The sequence below is a fragment of the Scyliorhinus torazame genome, chromosome 21 (genome assembly GCF_047496885.1).
Source record: "Scyliorhinus torazame isolate Kashiwa2021f chromosome 21, sScyTor2.1, whole genome shotgun sequence".
NCBI lineage: Eukaryota > Metazoa > Chordata > Chondrichthyes > Carcharhiniformes > Scyliorhinidae > Scyliorhinus > Scyliorhinus torazame.
The window spans coordinates 116,774,996-116,797,478 of NC_092727.1; the positions used below are offsets into that span (position 1 = coordinate 116,774,996).

General features: G+C 51.2%; 1 protein-coding gene across 4 annotated transcripts in view; it reads right to left on the reverse strand.

The window, feature by feature from the left end:
* Positions 1–10,505: 10,505 nt before the first annotated feature.
* Positions 10,506–22,483, reverse strand: part of LOC140398559 (NGFI-A-binding protein 1-like) — a 60,644-nt gene continuing 48,666 nt past the window's right edge. For all 4 annotated transcript variants that reach the window (XM_072487350.1, XM_072487352.1, XM_072487351.1 and 1 more), the window contains 2 exons: positions 20,407–20,622; positions 10,506–10,927 (listed from right to left, as the gene is read on the reverse strand). In XM_072487350.1, the coding sequence (XP_072343451.1) occupies positions 10,872–10,927; positions 20,407–20,622 (272 nt within the window). In that variant the 3' untranslated portion in view covers positions 10,506–10,871. The remainder of the gene's footprint in view (positions 10,928–20,406; positions 20,623–22,483) is intronic.

The following is a 22,483-nucleotide window of genomic DNA, read 5'->3' on the forward strand; positions in this document are numbered from 1 at the left end:
TTAGGTATTCCACTCGGGATTTGATTCAACGTCGTGGGGGGGGTGGGTGCCATCCTGCTGAGCAAAGGACGGGTTTGTCGGTGCCAAGGGATGCAGGACCCGGGTGGGGTGTGCGTGATAGTGAGCGGGGTGTTGGAGGGGATGGCGGTGGTGCTAGTGAACGTTCATGCACAAAATTGGTTTGATGTGGGGTTTGTGAAGGGGTTTCTGGGAACGATTCCGGACCCGGACATGCATCGCTTGATTAGCGGGAGTGATTTTAATTACATGCTGAAACCAAGGGTGGACAGGTCGAGCCCTCAGTCAATGGGAAGGTTGAGGATGGCGAAGGAGCTGGGGGTGGGGGGTGGGGGGGGGGGTATGGAAAGGATGGGAATGGTGGATCCATGGAAGTTTTTAAAAACTTTTTCGTAGTGAGCCGAAGGGTGTTGGTGGGGGTCTGGGGGCAGAGTACACGGAAATCGTGATCTCAGACCATGCGCCGCACTGGCTGGAGGACAGGCTTAGTTCGAGGCAGGAGCAGAGGCCGGGATGGAGGTGAGATTTGGGGTTTTAGGGCAGCACGGTGATGCAGTGGTTAGCACTGGGACTGCGGTGCTGAGGACCTGGGTTTGAATCCCGGCCCTGGGTCACTGTCCGTGTGGAGTTTGCACATTCTCCCCGTGTCTGCGTGGGTTTCGCCCCCACAACCCAAAAGATGTGCAGGTTAGATGGATTGGCCACGCTAAATCACCCTTTGATTGGAAAGAAAATAATGATTGGGTACTCTAAATTTAAAAAAAAAAAGATTTGAGGTTTTGGCAGACATGAAGTTCTGTAGAAGGTTCGGTCGGTGATCAGGGATGATGTGGAGTTGAATCAGAATGGGGAGAAATCGGCGGCCACATTTTGGGAGGCGTTGAAGGTGGTGGTTCGGCGGGAGGTTTTCTCGTTCAAGGAGCACAGAAATAGGAGGAGAGAGAGGAGTATGGATGGATAGTTGTTGGACGAGATAGTGAAGGTGGACAGGAATTTTCGAGTGCCCCCACCAAAGAGGGTTTGGCAGAGAGCAAGAGGTTACAGCTGCAGTTTGACAAGCTGATGACGGGGAAGGCAGTGGGGCAGATACAGAGAGTGAGGGGGTGCAGTATGAATATAGAGAGAAGGCGAGCAATATGCTAGCCCATCAGCTAAGGAAGCAGGCTGCGTCCAGGGGAATTCTGAGGGTACAGACAGGGCAGGGGGGGGGCGGCCAGGGTAGGTTAATGAGGTGTTCAGGGAGAATTCCGAGAAGTTATATAGGGTCGATCCGGGTGGTGAGAAAGGGAATATGGGGCGGTTTTTGAATGAGCTGGAATTCCCAAGGCTGGATGAGGGGAGGAGGCAGGCTGGAGTAGCCACTAGGGCTGAGAGAGGTGATGGAAAGCATAAAAGGGATGAAGTTGGGGAAGGCCCCAGGGCCGGACGGTTACCCGGTGGAGTTCTATAAGGAGTTTGCGACGAAGTGGGCACCACATTTACTGGGGATGTTTAGCGAGGCGCTGGAGACGGGGGAGCTACCGGGGACACTGACCCAGGCGTCCATCACGCTAATCCCAAAGAAGGGGAAGGACCCGTTGGGAGTCTGGGTCACATCGGCCCATATCACTGTTAAACACAGGTGTGAAAATGTTGGCTAAGTTAGGGGCGGGGGGGGTGGACTGCTGCGTTCCGGGGGTGCATGCAGAGGACCAAACGGGTTTTGTAAAGGGCAGGGAGCTTTCCAGTAACATCAAGCGGTTATTAAACGTGATCGTGACCCCGTCAAAAGGACGGGTACCGGAGGACGTGGGGATGGCTTTCGACCGGGTGGTGTGGCGGTACATGCGTGAGATTTGGGGAAGGTTTGGGTTTAGGCCGAAGTTTGTAGCGTGGGTGCGCCTGCAGTCCATGTCCGCGGTGGTGAGTGTACGGACAAAAGTGATGAGCTCACGGGGCTTCGGGTTGCACAGGGGAATGAGGCAGAGGTGTCCTCTGACGCCGCTGTTGTTCGCGCTGACGATAGAGCCCATGGCGATGGTCCTTAGGGGTTCAGTAGTGAGGCAGGGGATTGTGAAGGGGAGTAGGGAACACCAGGTGTCGCTGTACGCAGACAACCTGCTGCTGTTCGTGTCGGACCCAATGGAGAGTATGGGGAGAAATGGACTTATTAGAGAGGTTCGGGGCCTTCTCAGGCTATAAGCTGAATGTCAGAAAGAGTGAGGTGTTCCCGGTGAATGTGGCGGGTCATGGAGCCAATCTGGGCGTTTTGCCATTTAGGGTAGCCAGGGACAGGTTCAGATATTGGGGGGTCCAGGTGATGGGAGAGTGGGCGACAATGCACAAATTTACCTTACTTGGTAAAAAAAAGTTGGGTGCTCTAAAATCCTTTTAAAAGGGAAAAAAAGAAAAGGGGGAAAAACTTGCACAAACTGTGAACTGTGAGGTGTGGAGAATGTTTTTGAACTTTTGAATATGTTAGGAATAAAATACGTTAAAAAAAATAGAAACGATCAATATCACTATTGAGATAGTGTTGGGAAAGCTAATGGGGCTAAAGGTAGACAAGTCTCCTGGCCCTGATGGAATGCATCCCAGGGTACTAAAAGAGATGGTGGGGAAATAGCAAATGTGCTCGTGGTAATTTACCAAAATTCGCTGGACTCTGGGTGGAAACCAGAGCACCCGGAGGAAACCCACGCAGACATAGGGAGAAAGTGCAAACTCCACACAGTCACCCGAGGCCGGAATTGGAGCTGTGAAGCAGCAGTGCCAACCACTGTGCCATCGTGCCGTGAGTTTAAAAACAGGGAGTTTATGTTGCAGCTGTATAGGGTGCTGGTGAGGCCACATCTGGAGTACTGTGTACAGTTTTGGTCTCCTTACTTGAGAAAGGACGTACTGGCACTGGAGGGTGTGCAGAGGAGATTCACTAGGTTAATCCCAGAGCTGAAGGGGTTGGATTACGACGAGAGGTTGAGTAGACTGGACTACACTCATTGGAATTTAGAAGAATGAGTGGGGGATCTTATAGAAATATATAAAATTATGAAGGGAATAGATAGGATAGAAGCAGGGAGGTTGTTTCCACTAGCAGGTGAAACTACCACTGGGGGCATAGCCTCAAAATAAGGGGAAGCAGATTTAGGATAATAATAATCGCTTATTGTCACAAGTAGGCTTCAATGAAGTTACTGTGAAAAGCCCCTAGTCACCACATTCCAGCGCCTGTTCGGGGAGGCTGTACGGGAATTGAACCCTCGCTGCTGGCCTTGTTCTGTATTGCAAGCCAGCTGTTTAGCCCACTGTGCTAAACTAGCCCAGGAGGAATTTCTTCATCCAAAGGGTTGTGAATCTGTGGAATTCCCTGCCCAGTGAAGCAGTTGAGGCTGCCTCGTTGAATGTTTTTAAGGCAAAGATAGCTAGATTTTTGGACACTAAAGGAATTAAGGGTTATGTGAGCGGGCGGGTAGTGGAGCTGAGTCCACAAAAAGGTCAGCCATGAATGGCAGAGCAGGGTCAAGGGGCCAGATGGTCTACTCCTAGTTCTTATGTTCTTAGCTGTCAGGTTTCCTCAAGACCTTGGAACCTGGCCGACCAGTGTTAAGTTTGAAATAGTGGATAAATATGAAGCATGCAATCCTTCTAATATTTAAATTACCAACTTATCTTTAGTGGGCAGATTGGTTGTCCACCTTGTCCCTTCCTGCCTTTGTTCAAACCACAAGAGGGTGGGATGGAGTCTTAAGATATAGGAGCAGAATTAGGCCATTCAGCCCATCGAGTCTCCTCCGCCATTCTATCATGGCTACCTACAATGTAACAGGCCAAGAGCTGGATTGCGAAATCAGCCACAGCATCTCCTCCCTGGAACACATGACCTAGGAGCAGGAGTCGGCAATTTAGCCTCCCGAGCCTAACACCCTCAGTGTGATCATGGCTGATCCCATCCTGACCTCAACTCCACCGTCCTGCCCGTTCTCCATAACCCTTCAACCCATTACCAATTAAAAATCTGTCTAACTCCTCTTTTAAAAAAAAAATTTTTATTCTCCTTTTTCACATTTTCTCCCAAATTTAAACAATAATCAGTGACGAGTGTAATGTCAATCCCCATATCAATAACAATCCAATCCTCCCACCAAACCCCCACACATAAGCCCACAGGTTAACATAAACAAATAACAAAAAGGAATCAGGAACCACCCATAGTCATCATTAAGATATACAGTTCCCCTCCCCCAAACCCCCCCCCACCCCCACCCTAATGTTCGATGTTATCCAATTCTCGAAAGTGCATAATGAATAATGCCCATGAATTGTAGAACCCCTCCATCCTTCCCCTCAGTTCAAATGTGACCTTCTCAAGAGTCAAGAATTCCAGCAGGTCCCCCCGCCATGCCAGGGCGGAGAGGTTGATCTCCATCCCAACAGGATCCGCCTTCGGGCAATCAACGATGCGAAGGCTACATCTGCCTCTGCACCCGTTTTCAACCCCGGCTGGTCAGGCACCCCGAACATGGCCTCCCGAGGGCCCGGGTCCAGTTTCACGTGCACCACTTTAGAGATTACCCTAAAAACCTCCTTCCAATAATCCTCCAGCTTTGCACAGGACCAAAACATATGAACGTGGTTAGCACCCCCCCCCCCCCCCCCCCCCCCCGCCAACCCCTGTAACATTCACACACATCTTCTACCCCCTGAAAGAGCCGGCTCACCTTCGCCCTTGTACGGTGTGTTCTATACACCACCTTCAGCTGTATCAGCCCCAACCTCGCACACGAGGTGGAGGCGTTCACCCTCCGGAGCACCTCACACCAGAACCCCTCCTCCATACCCTCTCCCAACTCTTCCTCCCACTTTGCCTTGATCCCTTCCAGCGGCCTTCTCCGGCTCCAAAATAAAAAACTGTAATCTGTAAAACAGTAAACTGCCAATACGACCCCCTTCTCCAGTCCCCCTGTCGCCAGCACCTCCTCCAGCAATGTGGAAGCCGGCTCCACTGGGAAGCTCTGTACCTCCTTTCTGGCAAAGTCTCGAACCTGCATGTATCTAAATATTTCCCCCTGCTCCAGCCCATACTTTGCTCCCAGCTCCTTTAATCCTGCAAACCGACCCCCAAGAAACAAATCTTTCCGTGTACTAATTCCTGTCTCCTCCATCTCCGAAAATTTCCGTCCCACTTCCCTGGCTCAAATCTGTAATTCCCCTGAATCGGCATTTCCCCTGACCCTATCCCCAACCCGAACTGCTGGCAAAACTGCCTCCAAATTCTCAACGAAGCTATTACTACCGGACTCCCTGAGTATCTCCCTGGGGCCGTCGGGAGCGGCGCTGTTGCTAGCACCTTCAATCCCGACCCTTTGCACAAACTCTCCTCCATTCTGACCCATTGGGAGTCAATCCCTCTGACCCAGCTCCACACCTTCTCCACATTCGCCGCCCAGTAGTAATACATCAGGTTCGGAAGATCCAAACTCTCTGCCTGCTCTCCCCTCTGCATCAGCACCTTTCTAACTCTGGCCACCTTCCCTCCCCATATGAACGAGGTAATCATCCCTTCAATCTCTCTAAAAAATGCCTTTGGCAGGAAAATCGGTAGGCATTGGAAAATAAACCGGAATCGCAGCAGCACATTCATTTTACCCGCCTGTACCCGACCCGCCAGTGACAGAGGGAGACCATCCACCTTGCCAGATCAGCTTTCATCGTCCCCACCAAACTAGAAATGTTGTACCTACGGACCCCCCCCCCCCCCCAATCCCGAGCAACCTGCACCCCCAGGTATCTAAAGTGAGTCCCTGCCCTACGGAATGGCGGCTCCCCCGCTCCAGCCCCCACCCCCGGCCGAGACACCACACAGTATTCACTCTTGTCCTGATTTAATTTGTACCCTGAGAAAGACCCAAACGCCCGAAGCAGCATCTAACTCCTCTTTAAATTTACTCACTGTCCCTGTATCCACATCACTCTGGGGTAGCGAATTCCACAGATCTTTAACACCTGATACAACGCAACAGTTATCCAGGGTTAAAATGAAATCTCTACTTTAGAGTAGTTATTGTTCAAGTTTAAACCGCCCCCCCCGAAGAGCAGAATGTTTGAGGTGAGGGACGCCGTCAGTGTCCCTGCTGATTTCACCTGTGGGAAGTGCACCCATATCCAGCTTCTCAGAAACCGGGTTAGGGAACTGGAGCTGGATGAACTTTGGATCATTCGGGAGGCAGAGGTGGTCATAGATAGTAGCTTCAGGGATGTAGTTACTCCGAACAATCAAGGTACTTGGGTGACGGTGAGAGGGGCTGGGAGGAAGCAGTCAGTGCAGGGATCCTCTGGTTGTTCCCCTCAGTAACAAGTATACCATTTTGGATACTGTTGAGGGGGACGACCTACCAGGGGTAAGCCACGGTGAACGGATCTCCAGCACTGAGTCCGTCCCTGTGGCTCAGAAGGGAAGGGGGGAGAGCAGTAGAGCAATAGTTATTGGGGACTCGATAGAGGGACAGATAGACGGTTCTGTGGCAACGAAAGAGACTCGCGGATGGCATGTTGCCTCCTGGGTGCCAGGGTCCGTGACGTCTCGGGGAGAAGGGACGGGGATTTAAAACAGGAATTTAGGGAGCTAGGCTGGAAGCTGAGAGCCAGGACAAACCATGTTGCCATCTCTGGTTTGTTGCCGGTGCCACACGCTAGTGAGGTGAGGAACAGGGAGAGAGTGCAGAGAAACGCGTGGCTCCAGGGATGGTGTGAGGGAGGGTTTCAGGAACGTAGATAATTGGAGCACATTCTGGGGAAGGTGGGACCTTTACAGACAGGATGGTTTGCACCTGAACCAGAGGGGCACCAATATCCTGGGAGGGAAATTTGCTACAGCTGCTCGGGGGGGGTTAAACTAATTTGTCAGGGGGCTGGGAAAACGAGCTGTAGTCCAGAAGCCAGTGTCGAGAGTAGTGAGGTACTGAGGAGGGTATCCAGGTCGCAGGAGTGTACCGGCAGACAGAAAGGTGGGTTGAAGTGTGTCTACTTCAATGCAAGGAGCATCCGGAATAAGGTAGGTGAACTTGGAGCGTGGATTGGTACTTGGGACTACGAAGTTGTGGCCATTACGGAGACATGGTTAGAACAGGGACAGGAATGGTTGTTGGAAGTTCCGGGGTATAGATGTTTCAGTAAGAGTAGGGAAGGTGCTAAAAGAGGTGGAGGAGTAGCATTGTTAATCAAGGATAGTTTAACAGCTGCAGAAAGGCAGTTTGAAGGGGATCTGCCTACTGAGGTAATATGGGCCGAAGTTAGAAATAGGAAAGGAGCGGCCACATTGTTAGGAGTTTTCTATAGGCCCCCAAATAATAATAGAGATGTGGAGGAAGAAATTGCAAAACAGATTATGGATAGGTGAGGTCTCAGGGTAGTTGTCATGGGTGACTTTAACTTTCCAGATATTGATTGGAACCCCTATAGGTCGAACAGTTCGGATGGGGCAGTTTTTGTACAGTGTGTGCAGGAGGATTTCCTGACACAATATGTGGATAGGCCGATAAGAGTGGGGGCCACATTGGATTTGGTACTGGGTAATGAACCGGGCCAAGTGTTAGATTTGTTTGTGGGAGAGCACTTTGGAGATAGTGACCACAATTAGGTGGCTTTCACTATTGCAATGGAGAGGGATAGGGCCATACGGCAGGGCAAGGTTTATTATTTGGGGAGGGGTAATTATGATGCGATTAGGCAAAAATTAGGGAGCATAAGATGAGAACAGAAACTGTCAGGGAAAGGCACAAATGAAAAGTGGAGCTTGTTCAAGGAACAAATACTGCATATCCTTGATAGGCATGTCCCTGTCAGGCAGGGAGGAAATGGCCGTGTGAGGGAACCATGGTTCACAAAAGAGGTTGAATGTCTTGTCAAGAGGAAAAAGGAAGAGTATGTAAGGATGAGAAAACAAGGTTCATTCAGTAGGGTCGCTTGAGGGTTACAAGGAAGCAAGGAATGAGCTGAAAAAAGGGCTTAGGAGAGCTAGGAGGGGGCATGAGAAGTCCTTGGCGGGTCGGATCAAGGAAAACCCCAAGGCTTTTTACTCTTCTGTGAGAAATAAAAGAATGACCAGGGTGAGGGTAGGGCCTGTCAAGGACAGTAGTGGGAACTTGTGCATGGAGTCAGAAGAAATAGGAGAGGCGTTGAATGAATACTTTTCTTCAGTGTTCACAAAGGAGAGGGGCCATGTTTTTGAGGATGTGTGTGTGATTCAGGCGGGTAGGCTGGAGGAAGTAGATGTTCTGAGGAAGGATGTATATGAAATTTTGAAAAACCTGAGAGTCGACAAGTCCCTGGGCCAGATGGGATATACCCAAGGATTCTTTGGGAGGCAAGAGATGGGATTGCAGCGCCTTTAGCTTTGATCTTTGGGTCCTCGCTGTCCACGGGGATAGTGCCAGAGGACTGGAGAGTGGCGAATGTTGTTTCTCTGTTCAAGAAAGGGAATAGGAATGACCCTGGTAATTATAGGCCAGTTAGTCTTACTTCAGTGGTCGGGAAGATAATGGAAAAGGTCCTGAAGGATAGGATTTATAACCATTTGGAAAGATACAGTTTAATCCAGGATAGTCAACACGGATTCGTGAAGGGTAGGTCTTGCCTCACAAATTTGATTGAATTCTTTGAGGAGGTAACTAAGTGTGTAGATGAAGGTAGAGCAGTTGATGTCGTATACATGGATTTTAGTAAGGCGTTTGATAAAGTTCCCCATGGTCGGCTCATGAAGAAAGTAAGGAGGTGTGGGATAGAGGGAAATTTGGCCAATTGGATAAGTAACTGGCTATCACATAGAAGACAGGGGGTGGTGGTGGATGGAAAATTTTCAGACTGGAGACCAGTTACCAGCGGTGTACCACAGGGATCAGTGCTCGGTCCTCTGCTATTTGTGATTTTTATCAATGACTTGGAGGAGGGGGCTGAAGGGTGGGTCAGTAAATTTGCTGATGACACCAAGATTGGTGGAGTAGTGGATGAGGTGGAGGGCTGTTGTAGGCTGCAAAGAGACATTGATAGGATGCAGAGCTGGGCCGAAAAATGGCAGATGAAGTTTAACCCTGAAAAGTGCGAGGTGATTCATTTTGGTAGAAAAAATTTGAATGCGGATTACAGGGTCAACGGCAGGGTTCTGAGGAATGTGGAGGAACAGAGAGATCTTGGGGTTCATGTCCACAGATCTCTGAAGGTTGTCACTCAAGTGGATAGAGCCGTGAAGGAGGCTTATAGTGTGTTAGCGTTTATTAACAGGGGGCTTGGGTTTAAGAGCCGCGGGGCAATGCTGCAACTATATATGACCCTGGTGAGACCACATTTGGAGTATTGTGTGCAGTTCTGGTCACCTCACTAGGAAGGATGTGGAAGCATTGGAAAGGGTGCAAAGGAGATTTACCAGGATGCTGCATGGTTTGCAGGGTAGCTCTTCTGAGGAAAGGTTGAGGGAGCTAGGTCTTTTCTCTTTGGAGCGGAGGAGGATGAGAGGCAACTTAATAGAAGTTTATAAGATAATGAGGGGGATAGATAGAGTGGACGTTCAGAGACTATTTCCTCGGGTGGATGTAGCTGTTACAAGGGGGCATAACTATAAGATTCAGGGTGGGAGATATAGGAGGGATGTTCGAGGTAGGTTCTTTACTCAGAGAGTGGTTAGGATGTGGAATGGACTGCCTGCTGTGATAGTGTAGTCGGACACTTTAGGAACTTTCAAGCGGTTACTGGATAGGCACATGGAGCACACCAGAATGACAGGGAGTGGGATAGCTTGATCTTGGTTTCGGACAATGCTCGGCACAACATCGAGGGCCGAAGGGCCTGTTCTGTGCTGTACTGTTCTATGTTCTAAGTGGAGTGAGGATATAGTACTGGGTGGACTAGATTCTCGGCTCCGGGTTCCATTCAGCTCAAAGAGGCTGGTGCTCACTCGAATTTAACAATGGACTGATCCAGGATTCATGCTGACAATTACCTTCCAAACGTACACACCTTTTGGGTGTCAGTGTGGACTGGATTGGGGTTGTCCATAATTGCCGTGGTTCACATGTGTGACGTTGCGAGCTGGACAAACTGTCATGTGTGACCTGAAGAGTTATTGCTTCTCGGGTAGCATGGTGGAGCAGTGGATAGCACTGCTGCCTCACGCCGCCGAGGTCCCAGGTTCGATCCTGGGTCACTGTCCGTGTGGAGTTAGCGCATTCTCCCCACGTTTGTGTGGGTTTCGCCCACACCCCAAAGATGTGCCTAGTAGGTGAATTGGCCACGCTAAATTGCTCCTTAATTGGAAAAATGAATTGGGTACTCTAAATTTATAAAGGAAAAAAAAGTTATTACTTCAGATGGGGAATTACTGAACCTCAGTCAGAAAATGCAGGAGTGGGAAAACTACCACTGGCTCAATGAGTAAGACAGGCGAGGGTATCAACACAGCGGGTGGCACCGCGAAGTGGGCACAGAAAACGATAACAAGATGCACTTTAAACGGCAAGTTTCACAAAGCAGTAAATATTTATTGTGTTATTGCGGTCTGGAATCAGACAATCACCGAATGACATTCACTTACAGTGACAGAAACTAAAAAAAAAAGGCAAAAAAACAATACTCTAATTCCTGAATCTGTGAAGTAAAAAAAAAAGGAACGGTCACTAACTATCGAGTTGCTGGTTTAGCAATCGTCAGTATATACAGAAATAACTGAAATACTCCAAAAAGTAATTCATCAAAGTTACACAAGTAAAAAAAAAAGATGTTTTATTAATTAGAAAAAAATGAATAAATACTTTTGTACCTGAATGAATTAAAAAAAGGAACCTAATCCATTACACTTTAAAAATATCTAGTCACTAAGTGAAAGTTCATGAGTTGCGGTTTGATGTAACATCAGAATCCTCCTTGTAATTCTCTTCATCTTCTGTAACAATAGAGAAAGAAATATGATAAAAGGCTTTAAAGGAGACCAGTTCACCATTCTCGTGACGTTCATTTCTCCCACTGGCCATGTGGAATCTTCCACATCGCCGACTCAAAGTCCTACAATAAATACTCTCTGATCGACAAAAGCAAAAAATGTCCTGCAAGACATTGGGTTGTCGAAGTCTCCATCTACGTGGTTAGCACCAGGGACCTCGGTTCAATTCCCAGCTTGGGTCACTGTGTGGAGTCTGCACGTTCTCCCCTTGTCTGCGGGGCTTTCCTCCGGGTGATCCCGTTTCCTCCCGAAAGACATGCTTGTTAGGGAATTGGACATTCTGAATTCTCCCTGTGTACCCAAACAGGCGCCGGAGTGTGGCGACTAGGGGATTTTCATATTAACTTCATTGCAGTGTTAATGTGAGCCTACTTGTGACAATTATTATTAACCACAGTCCCGTTCCTCACTTCGCACCGCCAATGTACGGTACTTTGCTTATATTGGTCACAGAGGACACCCCCCACCTCATTTTTCCAGCAGCGAGGCAGCTCAGCTTTTCTGTGGCTCGCCTTCCCGCCGTCAGGGAACCCTGGGAAGATCTCGCCAGCAGGAAAACCCCACCCTGAGACTTTGGCCTTGAACTGTGGAATTTTATTCCCAAAACATGACATCTCTCCCCTCTCAAAATGGCTTCTCAAAAACTTAATTCATGCCTTTGGTGACTGATCTCCTGTCTCTCTCCTGCCCCCCCCCCCCCCCCCCCCCCTTTCGTAAAAGCACACTGCGATCTCTCACTGAGTTGACATTGCCATCCAAGCATCCAAATGCAATTTGGTGTTGTAACATTCTGGGCTTTGGATATGCTGTTTCAAAATGGGAGTAAAGGCCCATTATAACGTCACGATGGAGGGATAGGAATGTATGGGGCCTATGTACTCTTAAGCTGAAAGAAAGCATTCGGGGGTAAGAGCAACTTCCATTCCTTAGGGACTGGCTTCTGAAATAGAATCCGGGACCACTAGGAACGCAAAAACCCCTGACTGTTGTGAGCTCAGGGTTAAAGCATTGTATTTCCCTGCCCCACACTGAATGCAACAGCGATTCCACATTTGAAGGTAATCAGTTAATAAACTGAGACTGTTGCAAAGCTGAAACAGAAACAGAAAGTGCTGAAATGTCAGCGTTATCTGCCTCTCCTCCAGAAATTGTTCACAGGCTGTGCAAAACTCTCAGATTTTCTGAGGAGATGATTAGTCATTCGTTCCCACTTACCCTCCCGGATGATTTTTATTTTTAATTCTCTTACTTACCCCCCGATAAAATCCCATCCCTGATGTGCCATCAATTATACAAAGACGAGTTGTGGAACAAAACTGTGGCTTTAATAAACTAAACGAGAACCTTCTTGAACTGGGTCAGGGCCAGAGGTCGGCCACCTTTATACAGAGCCTGAGGGGAGGAGCCACAGACGGAGCCAGCAGAGACAACAAACAATATATACAATATAGTAACAGTGGTTTACCACAATATATATAATACAGTAACAGTGGTTTACCACATTCACCCCCGTTAAAAAAAAAGTCTGGCGGGGGTGAAGTGGACTTAAAGATCGAGTCTGTCGGGGGCTTTGACCTTCCGCCGTGAACGCCTCAGTCCCGGCTGTGGTGTGGGCACTGGTGTCGAGACCTGCGTGTCCGGGAACGTGTCGTCTTCTTCTTCGTCCAGTAGTTGAGTCGGTGGAGAGGGAGACGGTGTAGGGGCGGGGGTAGTGGTGATGGTTGCTGGGGGGCCCGCGGGTGCCAAATTTCCGAAGTAGCCGAGTAGCGGTGGAGGGAGACGGTGTAGGGTCTGGGGTGGTGGTGGTGGTCACTTTGGAACTTGCGGGTGCCAAATCCCAAAGAGAGACTGTGTCCTGCCGCCCGTCATGGTGTGCCACGTAGGCATATTGTGGGTTGGCATGGACGTGAAGAACCCTTTCGGTCAGGGGATCTGATTTATGACTCCTCGCATGCTTCCCGAGGGGGACGGGCCCTGGGACTGTCAGCCAGGACAGCCAGGACGGGAGCGAGACCCCTGAGGTGGACTTCCTGGGGAAGACAAACATTCGTTCGTGAGGGGTCTCATTGGTGGCAGTGCACAGGAGCGACCGGATGGAGTGGAGCGCATCGGGAAGGACCTCCTGCCGGCGGGAGACTGGGAGACCTCTAGACCGTAGGGCAAGAAGGACGGCCTTCCAGACTGTCGCGTTCTCCCTCTCCACCTGTCCATTTCCCCGGGGGTTGTAGCTGGTAGTCCTGCTTGAGGCGATGCCCTTGCTAAGCAGGAACTGACGCAACTCGTCACTCATGAAGGAGGAACCCTGATCGCTATGGATGTAGGTGGGGAACCCGAACAGGGTGAAAAGACTTTGCAGGGCCTTGGTGACAGTGGCAGAGGTCATGTCAGGGCACGGGATGGCGAAAGGGAAACGTGAGTACTGGTCAATAATGTTGAGGAAGTACACGTTACGGTCAGTGGAGGGGAGGGGCCCTTTGAAGTCCATGCTAAGGCGTTCAAAGGGGCGGGAAGCCTTTACCAGGTGCGCTCTGTCTGGCGATAGAAGTACAGTTTGCACTCCGCGCAGACCTGGCAATCCCTGGTCATGGTCCTGACCTCCTCGATGGAGTAAGGCAGGTTGCGGGCCTTGACAAAATGAAAAAAACGGGTGACCCCCGGGTGACAGAGGTCATTGTGAAGGGCCCGAAGTCGGTCTACTTGTGCGCTGGCACATGTACCGCGGGATAGGGCATCTGGGGGCTCATTGAGCTTCCCAGGTCCATACAAGATATCGTAATTGTAGGTGTAGAGCTCGATCCTCCACCTCAGGATCTTGTCATTCTTGATCTTGCCCCGCTGCGTGTTATTAAACATGAAGGCAACCGACCGTTGGTCAGTGAGGAGAGTGAATCGCCTGCCGGCCAGGTAATGCCTCCAAAGTCGCAGTTTCCACAATGGCTTGGGCTTCCTTTTTGACGGAGGTGTATCGAATTTCAGAGGCCTGAAGGGTACGGGAGAAGAAAGCCACGGGCCCGCCCGCCTGGTTGAGGATAGCGGACAGGGCAAAGTCAGACGCATCGCTCTCCACCTGGAACGGGATGGACTCATCTACTGCATGCATTGCGGCTTTGGCAATTTCTGCCTTGATGCGGTTGAAGGCCAGGCGAGCCTCAGCCGTCAGGGGGAAAATGGTAGATTTAATGAGTGGGCGGGCCTTGTCCACATAATTGGGGACCCACTGGGCATAGTATGAGAAGAACCCCAGGCATCTCTTCAGGGCCTTGGGGCTATAGGGGAGGGGAAGTTCCAGGAGGGGGCGCATACGGTCGGTGTCGGGCTCTAGGACCCCGTTTTCCACCACGTAGCCAAGGATGGCTAGGCAGGTTGTGCGTAAAACGCATTTCTCCTTATTATATGTGAGGTTAAGGAGCTTAGCAGTGTGGAGGAAATGTCGGAGGTTAGCGTCATGGTCCTGCTGGTCGTGGCCGCAAGTGGTGACATTATCCAGATACGGGAACGTGGCCCGCAGCCCGTACTGGTCAACCATTCGGTCCATCATTCGTTGGAAGACCCGAGACCCCATTGGGGACCCTGAGGATGTGGCAGAGGCGGCCATCTGCCTTGAAGGCAGTGTATTGGCGGTTCTCCGGGAGGATAGGGAGCTGGTGGTACGCAGACTTCAAGTCAACAGTGGAGAAGACTCGACACTGCGCAATCTGATTGACGATATCAGATATGCGGGGAAGTGGGTACGCATCGAGCTGCGTGTACCGGTTGATCGTCTGACTGCGTCTCCCCAGTCTTGACGACCATCACTTGGACTCTCCGGGGGCTGGTACTGGCCTCTATGATCCCTTCCCTCGCTGGATCTCTGACCTGATAAAGGCCTTGACCCAGGCACTGTATCGTCTGCTCCTAGTGGCGACGGGCTTACAGTCCAGGGTGAGGTTAGCGAAGAGCGAGGGTGGAGCGACCTTAAGGGTCGCGAGGCTACAGTGAGGGGGGGGCAGGGGTCCACCGAACTTCAGGAGGTGGCATTGAAAATCAAGACCCAGTAATAGGGCAGCGCAGAGATGAGGAAGGACGTAGAGCTTGAAATTAGTGTACTCTATGCCCTGTACCGAAAGGGTTGCAACACAGTACCCCCGTATCTCCACGGAATGTGATCCGGAAGCCAGGGAGATTTTCTGGGTCACAGGTAAAATTGGGAGGGAGCAGCGCCTTACCGTATCTGGGTGGATGAAGCTGTCAAAGCTCCCGGAGTCGAAGAGGCAGGTAGTCTCGTGCCCGTTGATCCGGACGGCCATCATGGATTTAGTGTGGTGATGAGGTCGAGACTGGTCGAGGGTGATGGAAGCGAGCTTCGGAAGGTGGGTGGGCTGGTCGAGTAGCGGAGGTGGGTGGGCAGGGGTTCCGGGAGGCGGCGGGGTGATTCCAAGATGGAGGTCCCCACGGGTCGCACGTGGCGGGTGGCGTCGAAGATGACGGCCCCCATGGGTCGCACGTGGCGGATGACGTGGTAGATGGGGGCAGTCCCGACAGGCAACACGCAGCGCTGCTGCTGCTGGATCTGGAAACTTTAGGAACAGGTCGGGCCTGGCAGACTTTGGCGAAGTGGCCCTTCTTTCGGCACCCATTGCCGATCGCGCTCCTCGCTGGGCAGCGGTGTCTGGGGTGCTTACCCCGACCACAGACGTAGCATCTCGGGCCTCCGGAGTTGGCGGATTGATGCGCGGCACAGGCTTGCGACGCACCCGGGTGGGGTGTGCCGGTACCCACGAGGGTGCCGCCTGGTCGGAGGTGAAGGCATCCATGTTATGGAAGGCCACTTCCAGCGAATTCGAGAGCTGCACTGTCTCTTGGAGGCTGAGTGTACCCCCTTCTAGCAGGCGCTGGCGGATGTAGTTAAGATTTTATGCCAGCGACATAGGCGTCCCTGATCAGCAGCTCCGTGTGCTGGACAGCCGATACCGGCTGACAACTACAGTTCCGGCCGAGCACCCGCAAGGCGCACAGGAATTTGGCCAGCGATTCTCCAGGGCGTTGACGCTTCGTGGCAAGGAGATGCCTAGCATTTACTGCCTTTACATACTGCCCCTTCAGCAGCGTTATCACCTCCTCGTACGAGGCAGCGTCCTTGATAAGGAGGAAAACCTGTGGGCTTACCCGGGCTTTGAGGACTTGAAGCTTGTGTATGTCGGCGACGGCGGGAGATTGGAGGTAAGCTTCGAAGCAGCTTAGCCAGTGTTTGAATGTCGCAGTGGCATCGGCTGCTTGGGGGTTCAGTTCCAGTCGATCAGGCTTGAGTGATGCATCCATCTTAGTCGTTTAGTTTATTAAATTGATGTGCCATCAATTATACAAAGACGAGTTGTGGAACGAAACTGTGGCTTTAATAAACTAACGAGAACCTGCTGGCAACTGATCCCGAACTGGGGCAGAGCCAGAGGTCGGCCACCTTTATACAGAGCCTGAGGGGAGGAGCCACAGGCGGAGCCAGCAGAGACAACAAACAATATATACAATACAGTAAGTGGTTTATCACAATATATATAATACAGTAACAGTGGTTTACCACAATCCCCTGCCCCCGATAACGTGGGCATAAATCTTCAGAGCAACAAATGAATAATGGGGCAGCACGGTGGTGCAGTGGTTAGCATTGCTGCCTCATGGCGCCGAGGTCCCAGGTTTGAATCCCGGCTCTGCGTGTTTGCATGGGTTTCACCCCCACAACCCAAAGATGTGCAGGCTAGGTGGATTGGCCACGCTAAATTGCTCCTTAATTGGAAAAAATGAATTGGGTAATCTAAATTTAAAAAAAAAAACAAGGAAACAACAGGGATCTACAAATTGACAATAGGATTGAAAGGAATATACACCTAAAAGCATTTGTACAGCTTTTAGTTAAACAGGGATTTCAGGGCAGCACGGTGGTGCAGTGATTAGCATTGCTGCCTCACGGCGCCGAGATCCCTGTTCGATCCCGGCTCTGGGTCACTGTCCGTGTGGAGTTTGCACATTCTCCCCGTGGGTCTGCGTGGGTCTCACCCCCACAATTCAAAAGATGTGCAGGGTAGGTGGATTGGCCACGCTAAATTGCCCCTTAATTGGAAAAAATGAATTGGGTACTCTGAATTTAAAAAAAAAAGAACAAATAACGGGCGGGATTCTCCAACCCCCCGCCGGGTCGGAGAATCGCCGGGGGCTGGCGTGAATCCCGCCCCCACCGGTTGCAGAGTTCTCCGGCACCGGATATTCGGCGGGGGGTGGGAATCGTGCCGCGCCGGTTGGCGGGCCCCCCTCCGGCGATTCTCCAGCCCGCGATGGGCCGAAGTCCCGCTGCTGGAATGCCTGTCCCGCCGGCGAGAATCAAACCACCTCTCTTACCGGCGGGACAAGGCGGCGCGGGCGGGCTCCGGGGTCCTGGGGGGGGGGTGCGGGGCAATCTGGCCCCGGGAGTTGCCCCCACGGTGGCCTGGCCCGCGATCGGGGCCCACCGATCCGTGGGCGGGCCAGTGCCGTGGGGGCACTTTTTTCCTTCCGCCTTCGCCGTGGTCTCCACTATGGCGGAGGCGGAAGAGACCCCCTCCACTGCGCATGCGCGGGGATGCCGTCAGCGGCCGCTGACACTCCCGCGCATGCGCCGCACGGCAAAGTCATTTCCGCGCCAGCTGGCGGGGCACCAAAGGCCTTTCCTGCCAGCTGGCGGGGCAGAAATCAGTCCGGCGCGGGCCTAGACCCTCAAGGTGAGGGCTCGGCCCCTCAAGATGCGGAGAATTCCGCACCTTTGGGGTGGCGCGATGCCGGACTGATTTGCGCCGTTTTTGGCGCTGGTCGGCGGACATCGCGCCAATTGTGGAGAATCCCGCCCCAGGGCTTTCAACGGTGACGTTGGCCAAAGGCACATGTCCACACTTCTGGTAAGGTTCATGTCAATGCTGGCCCTTTAGGGCAGCACGGTGCAGTGGTTAGCACAGCTGCCTCACGGCGCCGAGGTCCCAGGTTCGATCCCGGCTCTGGGTCACTGTCTGTGTGGAGTTTGCACATTCTCCCCGTGTTGCGTGGGTTTTGCCCCCACAACCCAAAGATGTGCAGGGTAGGTGGATTGGCCACACTAAATTGCCCCTTAATTGGAAAAAATGAATAGGGTACTCTAAATTTATTTTTAAAAATGCTGGATCTTTTTTTAAATTCTTGTATGTGGGTCATTGGAAAGGTCAGCATTTGTTGCCCATCCCTAATTGCCCTTGAACTGAGTGGCTGGCCTGGCCATTTTGGAGAGCAGTTAAGAGTCAACCCCATTGCAATAGGCTAGGCCAGTTAAGGTCGGCAGATTTCCTTCTCTCAAGGAGATCAATGAACCAGATAGATATTTAAAAAAACAAAACAGGATGATAGTTTCATGAGCCCCTCGGTATTACTGACCCTAGCTTTATAGTTCAGATTTTTATTTACTGAATTTGCCTGGGTCTTAGGGGAACCAATCCCAGGGACACTCCCAATGCACCACTGGCTCTTTCTTGAACGTCTGCTTCATGGCGAACCTGTTGTTTATTATCAATGGAGCGACTTGAGTTTCTCATCCTCATTACCAAAAGCTCCTCAAATCCCAGTAATTCCACATTTTAGGCCTCGATCCTTTGACTAGGCTTCTCAGTGGAAGGGATCATTTTGGAGGATACGTATAAGCTGGACACTTGGGAAGCTCACTGGAGCCCTGATTCCCCCGCCTACGAAGCTCATGATCCCAGTCACAGCTGACAGAGGCAATCCGACGTAGAAAGCCTACTGGCCGGCATTGACTTGTAGAGAAGCTGGTATTACCCAGTGTAGGTGCAGATCGTCATGAGGTGCAACATTCTCAGACAAGGAGGGGCGGCATGTGGCGCAGTGGTTACACTGGGACTGCGGCGCTGAGGACCCCGGTTCGAATCCTGGCCCTGGGCTACTGCCCGTGTGGAGTTTGCACATTCTCCCCGTGTCTGCGTGGGTTTCATCCCCATAACCCAAAGATGTGTAGGTTAGGTGGACTGGCCACACTAAAATTGCCCCTTAAGTGGGAAAAAAATAATAATTGGGTACTCTAAATTTTAAAAAAAGAAAAGAAAAAAAAAGGAGGTTGCAAAGGTGCAAGAGTGCAGGAACTTAGGTGGGTGAAGAGAAAGGGGTGTTTTATCCGCCCCGCCCCAATTTTCATCTTCGGCGCTTGCCAAATGCATCCACCAGCACCTATGCAGATTTTTATTTTTATTCATTCAAGGGATATGGGCATTGTTGGCTAGGCCAGCAGCCATTGCCCATCGCTAATTGCCCTTGAGAGGGTGGTGGTGAGCTGCCTTCTTGAACCACTGCAATCCATGTAGGTACTCCCACAGTGCTGTTAGGGAGGGTGTTCCAGGATTTTGACACAGTGAAGGAAAGGCAATATATTTCCAAGTGGGGAAGGTGTGTGACTTGGAGGTGAACCTCCAGGTGGTAGTGTTCCATGTGTCTCCTGCCCTTGGCCTTCTCGATGATAGTGGCAGTGGCTTTGGAAGGTGCTGTCTAAGGCGCCTTGGTAAGTTCCTGCAGTGCATCTTGTAGATGGTACACATGGTACTGTTCATCGATGGTGGAAGGTGCGATTATTTGTGGGAGGGGTGCCAATAAAGCGGGCTGCCCTTGTCCTGGATGGTGTTGAGCTTCTTTGTTTTAAAGTTAGAATATCCAATTTATTTTTTCCAATTAAGGGCCAATTCACCTACCCTGCACATCGTTTTGGGTTTTGGGGGTGAGACCCGCGCAGACATGGGGAGAATGTGCAAATTCCACACGGATTGTGACCCGGGGCCGTGATCGAACCTGAGTCCTCGATGCCGTGAGGCAGCAGTGCTAACCACTGTGCCGCCAGTGTTGAGCTTCTTGAGTGTTGGTGGAGCTGCACTCATCCAAGCAAGCGGAGAGTATTCCACCACACTCCTGATTTGTGCCTTTGTAGCTTGTGGAATGGCCACTGCCTGATACTTGTGTGGTAAAATGCGTCCTTGATATCATTAGAAGTCACTCTCACCTCATTCTCATCTAACTAGGTTGTCGGGGGGGGTGGGCGGCACGATGGATCTAGCCAGAGATTCCTGTTGGAATCAGCACGTGGATGAACAATGGGAGGAAACAGGAGTGGGCTTGGCTGGAAGATCCAACTCTTTCTGCTGGATTCTCGACTGCTCAAATGAGGTGCTGGAAGGCTGCCGGTGACTGGAACCATTTCCCAGCAGAGGGCGCAGCATCCTCGGGAGGGGAAGAGAAAGTTAACGTGTGATTTTTAATACAAAACACCCGTCTACCATGATCAGAAGTCACCGAATACATCTGGCCCGCATTATAGCACATTGCTTCAGAGTGAGTGGAGCACATAGACATGCAGTGTGCAGATCTCTGTGGCATACAAAAACTTTATTTACCGGAAAAAGCTTCCTGTTTGATTCTGGGGCTGATCCTCTCCCCTTCCTCGGTACTGGGTGAGGCGTGTTGCTGGGCCACTCGTAACCCCTCGTCAATCAGTGCCAGCTGGATCATCTGCTTAGTTTTGCTCTGGCACGGTCTGAATGTGCTGGGAATGTCTGAGGGGCAGGGAGATGGCGCGAGACTGGAGTTTGACGTCATATCCTCAGAGGCATCTGCATCAAAAGGACAAAGTTAGGAAAATGACACCTGCAGTTTTAAGCATTAACTTTTGATTGCAAAGCAGATACCGTTCGGTCTTCCTACAGTACTAACTGTCCTCATATCATCATCATTAGCCCCTCGCTAGAAACACTTAACGAACATGGAATTGGAAGTTGTAGACACACACGCACACTTCTGTTGTGGAATGGGTGCTCTGACCAATGAGCCCCACGGCTCACTTTCCGCTGATCCTTCATACCGGCAGCACGGTAGCACAAGTGGTTAGCACTGTGGCTTCACAGTGACAGGGTCCCAGGTTCGATTCCCGGCTTGGGTCACTATCTGTGTGGAGTCTGCATGTTCTCCCCGTGTCTGCGTGGGTTTCCTCCGGGTGCTCCGGTTTCCTCCCACAGTCCAAAGACGTGCAGGTTAGGTGGATTGGCCATGATAAATTGCCCTTAGTGACCAAGAAGGTTAGGAGGAGTTACTGTGTTACAGTGATAGGGTGGAAGTGAGGGCTTAAGTGGGTCGGTGCAGACTCGATGGGCCGAATGGCCTCCTTCTGCACTGTATGTTTTATGTTCATTCTGAGCCATGTTCTTGGCAGTGATGGTTTTCCAATGCCTTTCACTCTCAGGAGGCAGGACGAGGAGGCATGTCCCATGTCTACCTCAGCCAGAAGGGGAATCGAACCAACACCACTGGTATTATTCTGAACCACAGACTAGCCATCAAAGCTCACTGGACCTCGCGGGGAACTGTTGATCGATCACAAGCTCAGGTCACTGCTGTACAATTAAGGAAATATTTTAATTTAACAGGTGTTTTGAGATCACACTTGCCTGCAGCACATCCCGTCAGATGCCATTTCTTGGCCTGCCTGACTGCAGTTATGAACAGCCAGTACCAGCTACTCACTGCTACATTTTCCCCTCCCTCTATCTCTCTCTCTCTCTCTCTCTCTCTCTGCAAAAGCTGGCAACTCTATCAGAAGCAAAAGGATCCCAGTCTCTCAGTCTAACATCCTGTGAGTCCGGTGGGTGAGCAGAGGACACAGAGTTAAGTTAATGAGTTTGAATCTGTAACTCGAGGGACCTTTGAGCTCACATCCAAACGTAAGAATTAGGAGGAGGCGACTCGGCCTCAAGTCTGCTCCACCTTTCAATAAGGTCATGGCTGATCTGACTGTGACCTTCCACCGACCCCCGATAACCTTACACCCCCTTGCTCATCTCTATCCACCTCTGCCTTAAAAATATTGAAAGACTCCGCCTTTTGAGGATCAGAGTTCCAGACTCACGCCCTCCAAGAGAAACAAAATCTCCTCATCTCTGTCTTCAATGAGTGGCTCCTTATTTTTAAACAGTGACCCCCATGCGATCCAATGGGCTGAATTCTCCAATTTTGAGGCCTGCTCTGGAGGAAGTGTCTAGTTCTACCACGAAAAAAATCGGTGAGGCCCCTGCACCGACCGGCAAGGGGCTAGCAGCTGCGCCACGTAAAACACACGGCCTTTACGCAATAAGCGGACGGAGAATTGCCGGGTCCGTGAGCTCGCATGCGCACGGCGACGACCCGCAGCGGGCAGCACAGTGGTTAGCACCGTTGCTTCACAGCTCCAGGGTCCCAGGTTCGATTCCCGGCTTGGGTCACTGTCTGTGCGGAGCCTGCACGTCCTCCCCGTGTGTGTGTGGGTTTCCTCCCACAGTCCAAAGATGTGCAGGTTAGGTGGATTGGACACGTTAAATTGCCCTTAGTGTCTAAAAAGGTTAGATGGGGTTACGGGAATAGGGTGGAGGCGTGGGCTTAAGTGGAGCGCTCTTTCCAAGGGCCGCTGCAGACTCGATGGGCTGAATGGCTTCCTTCTGCACA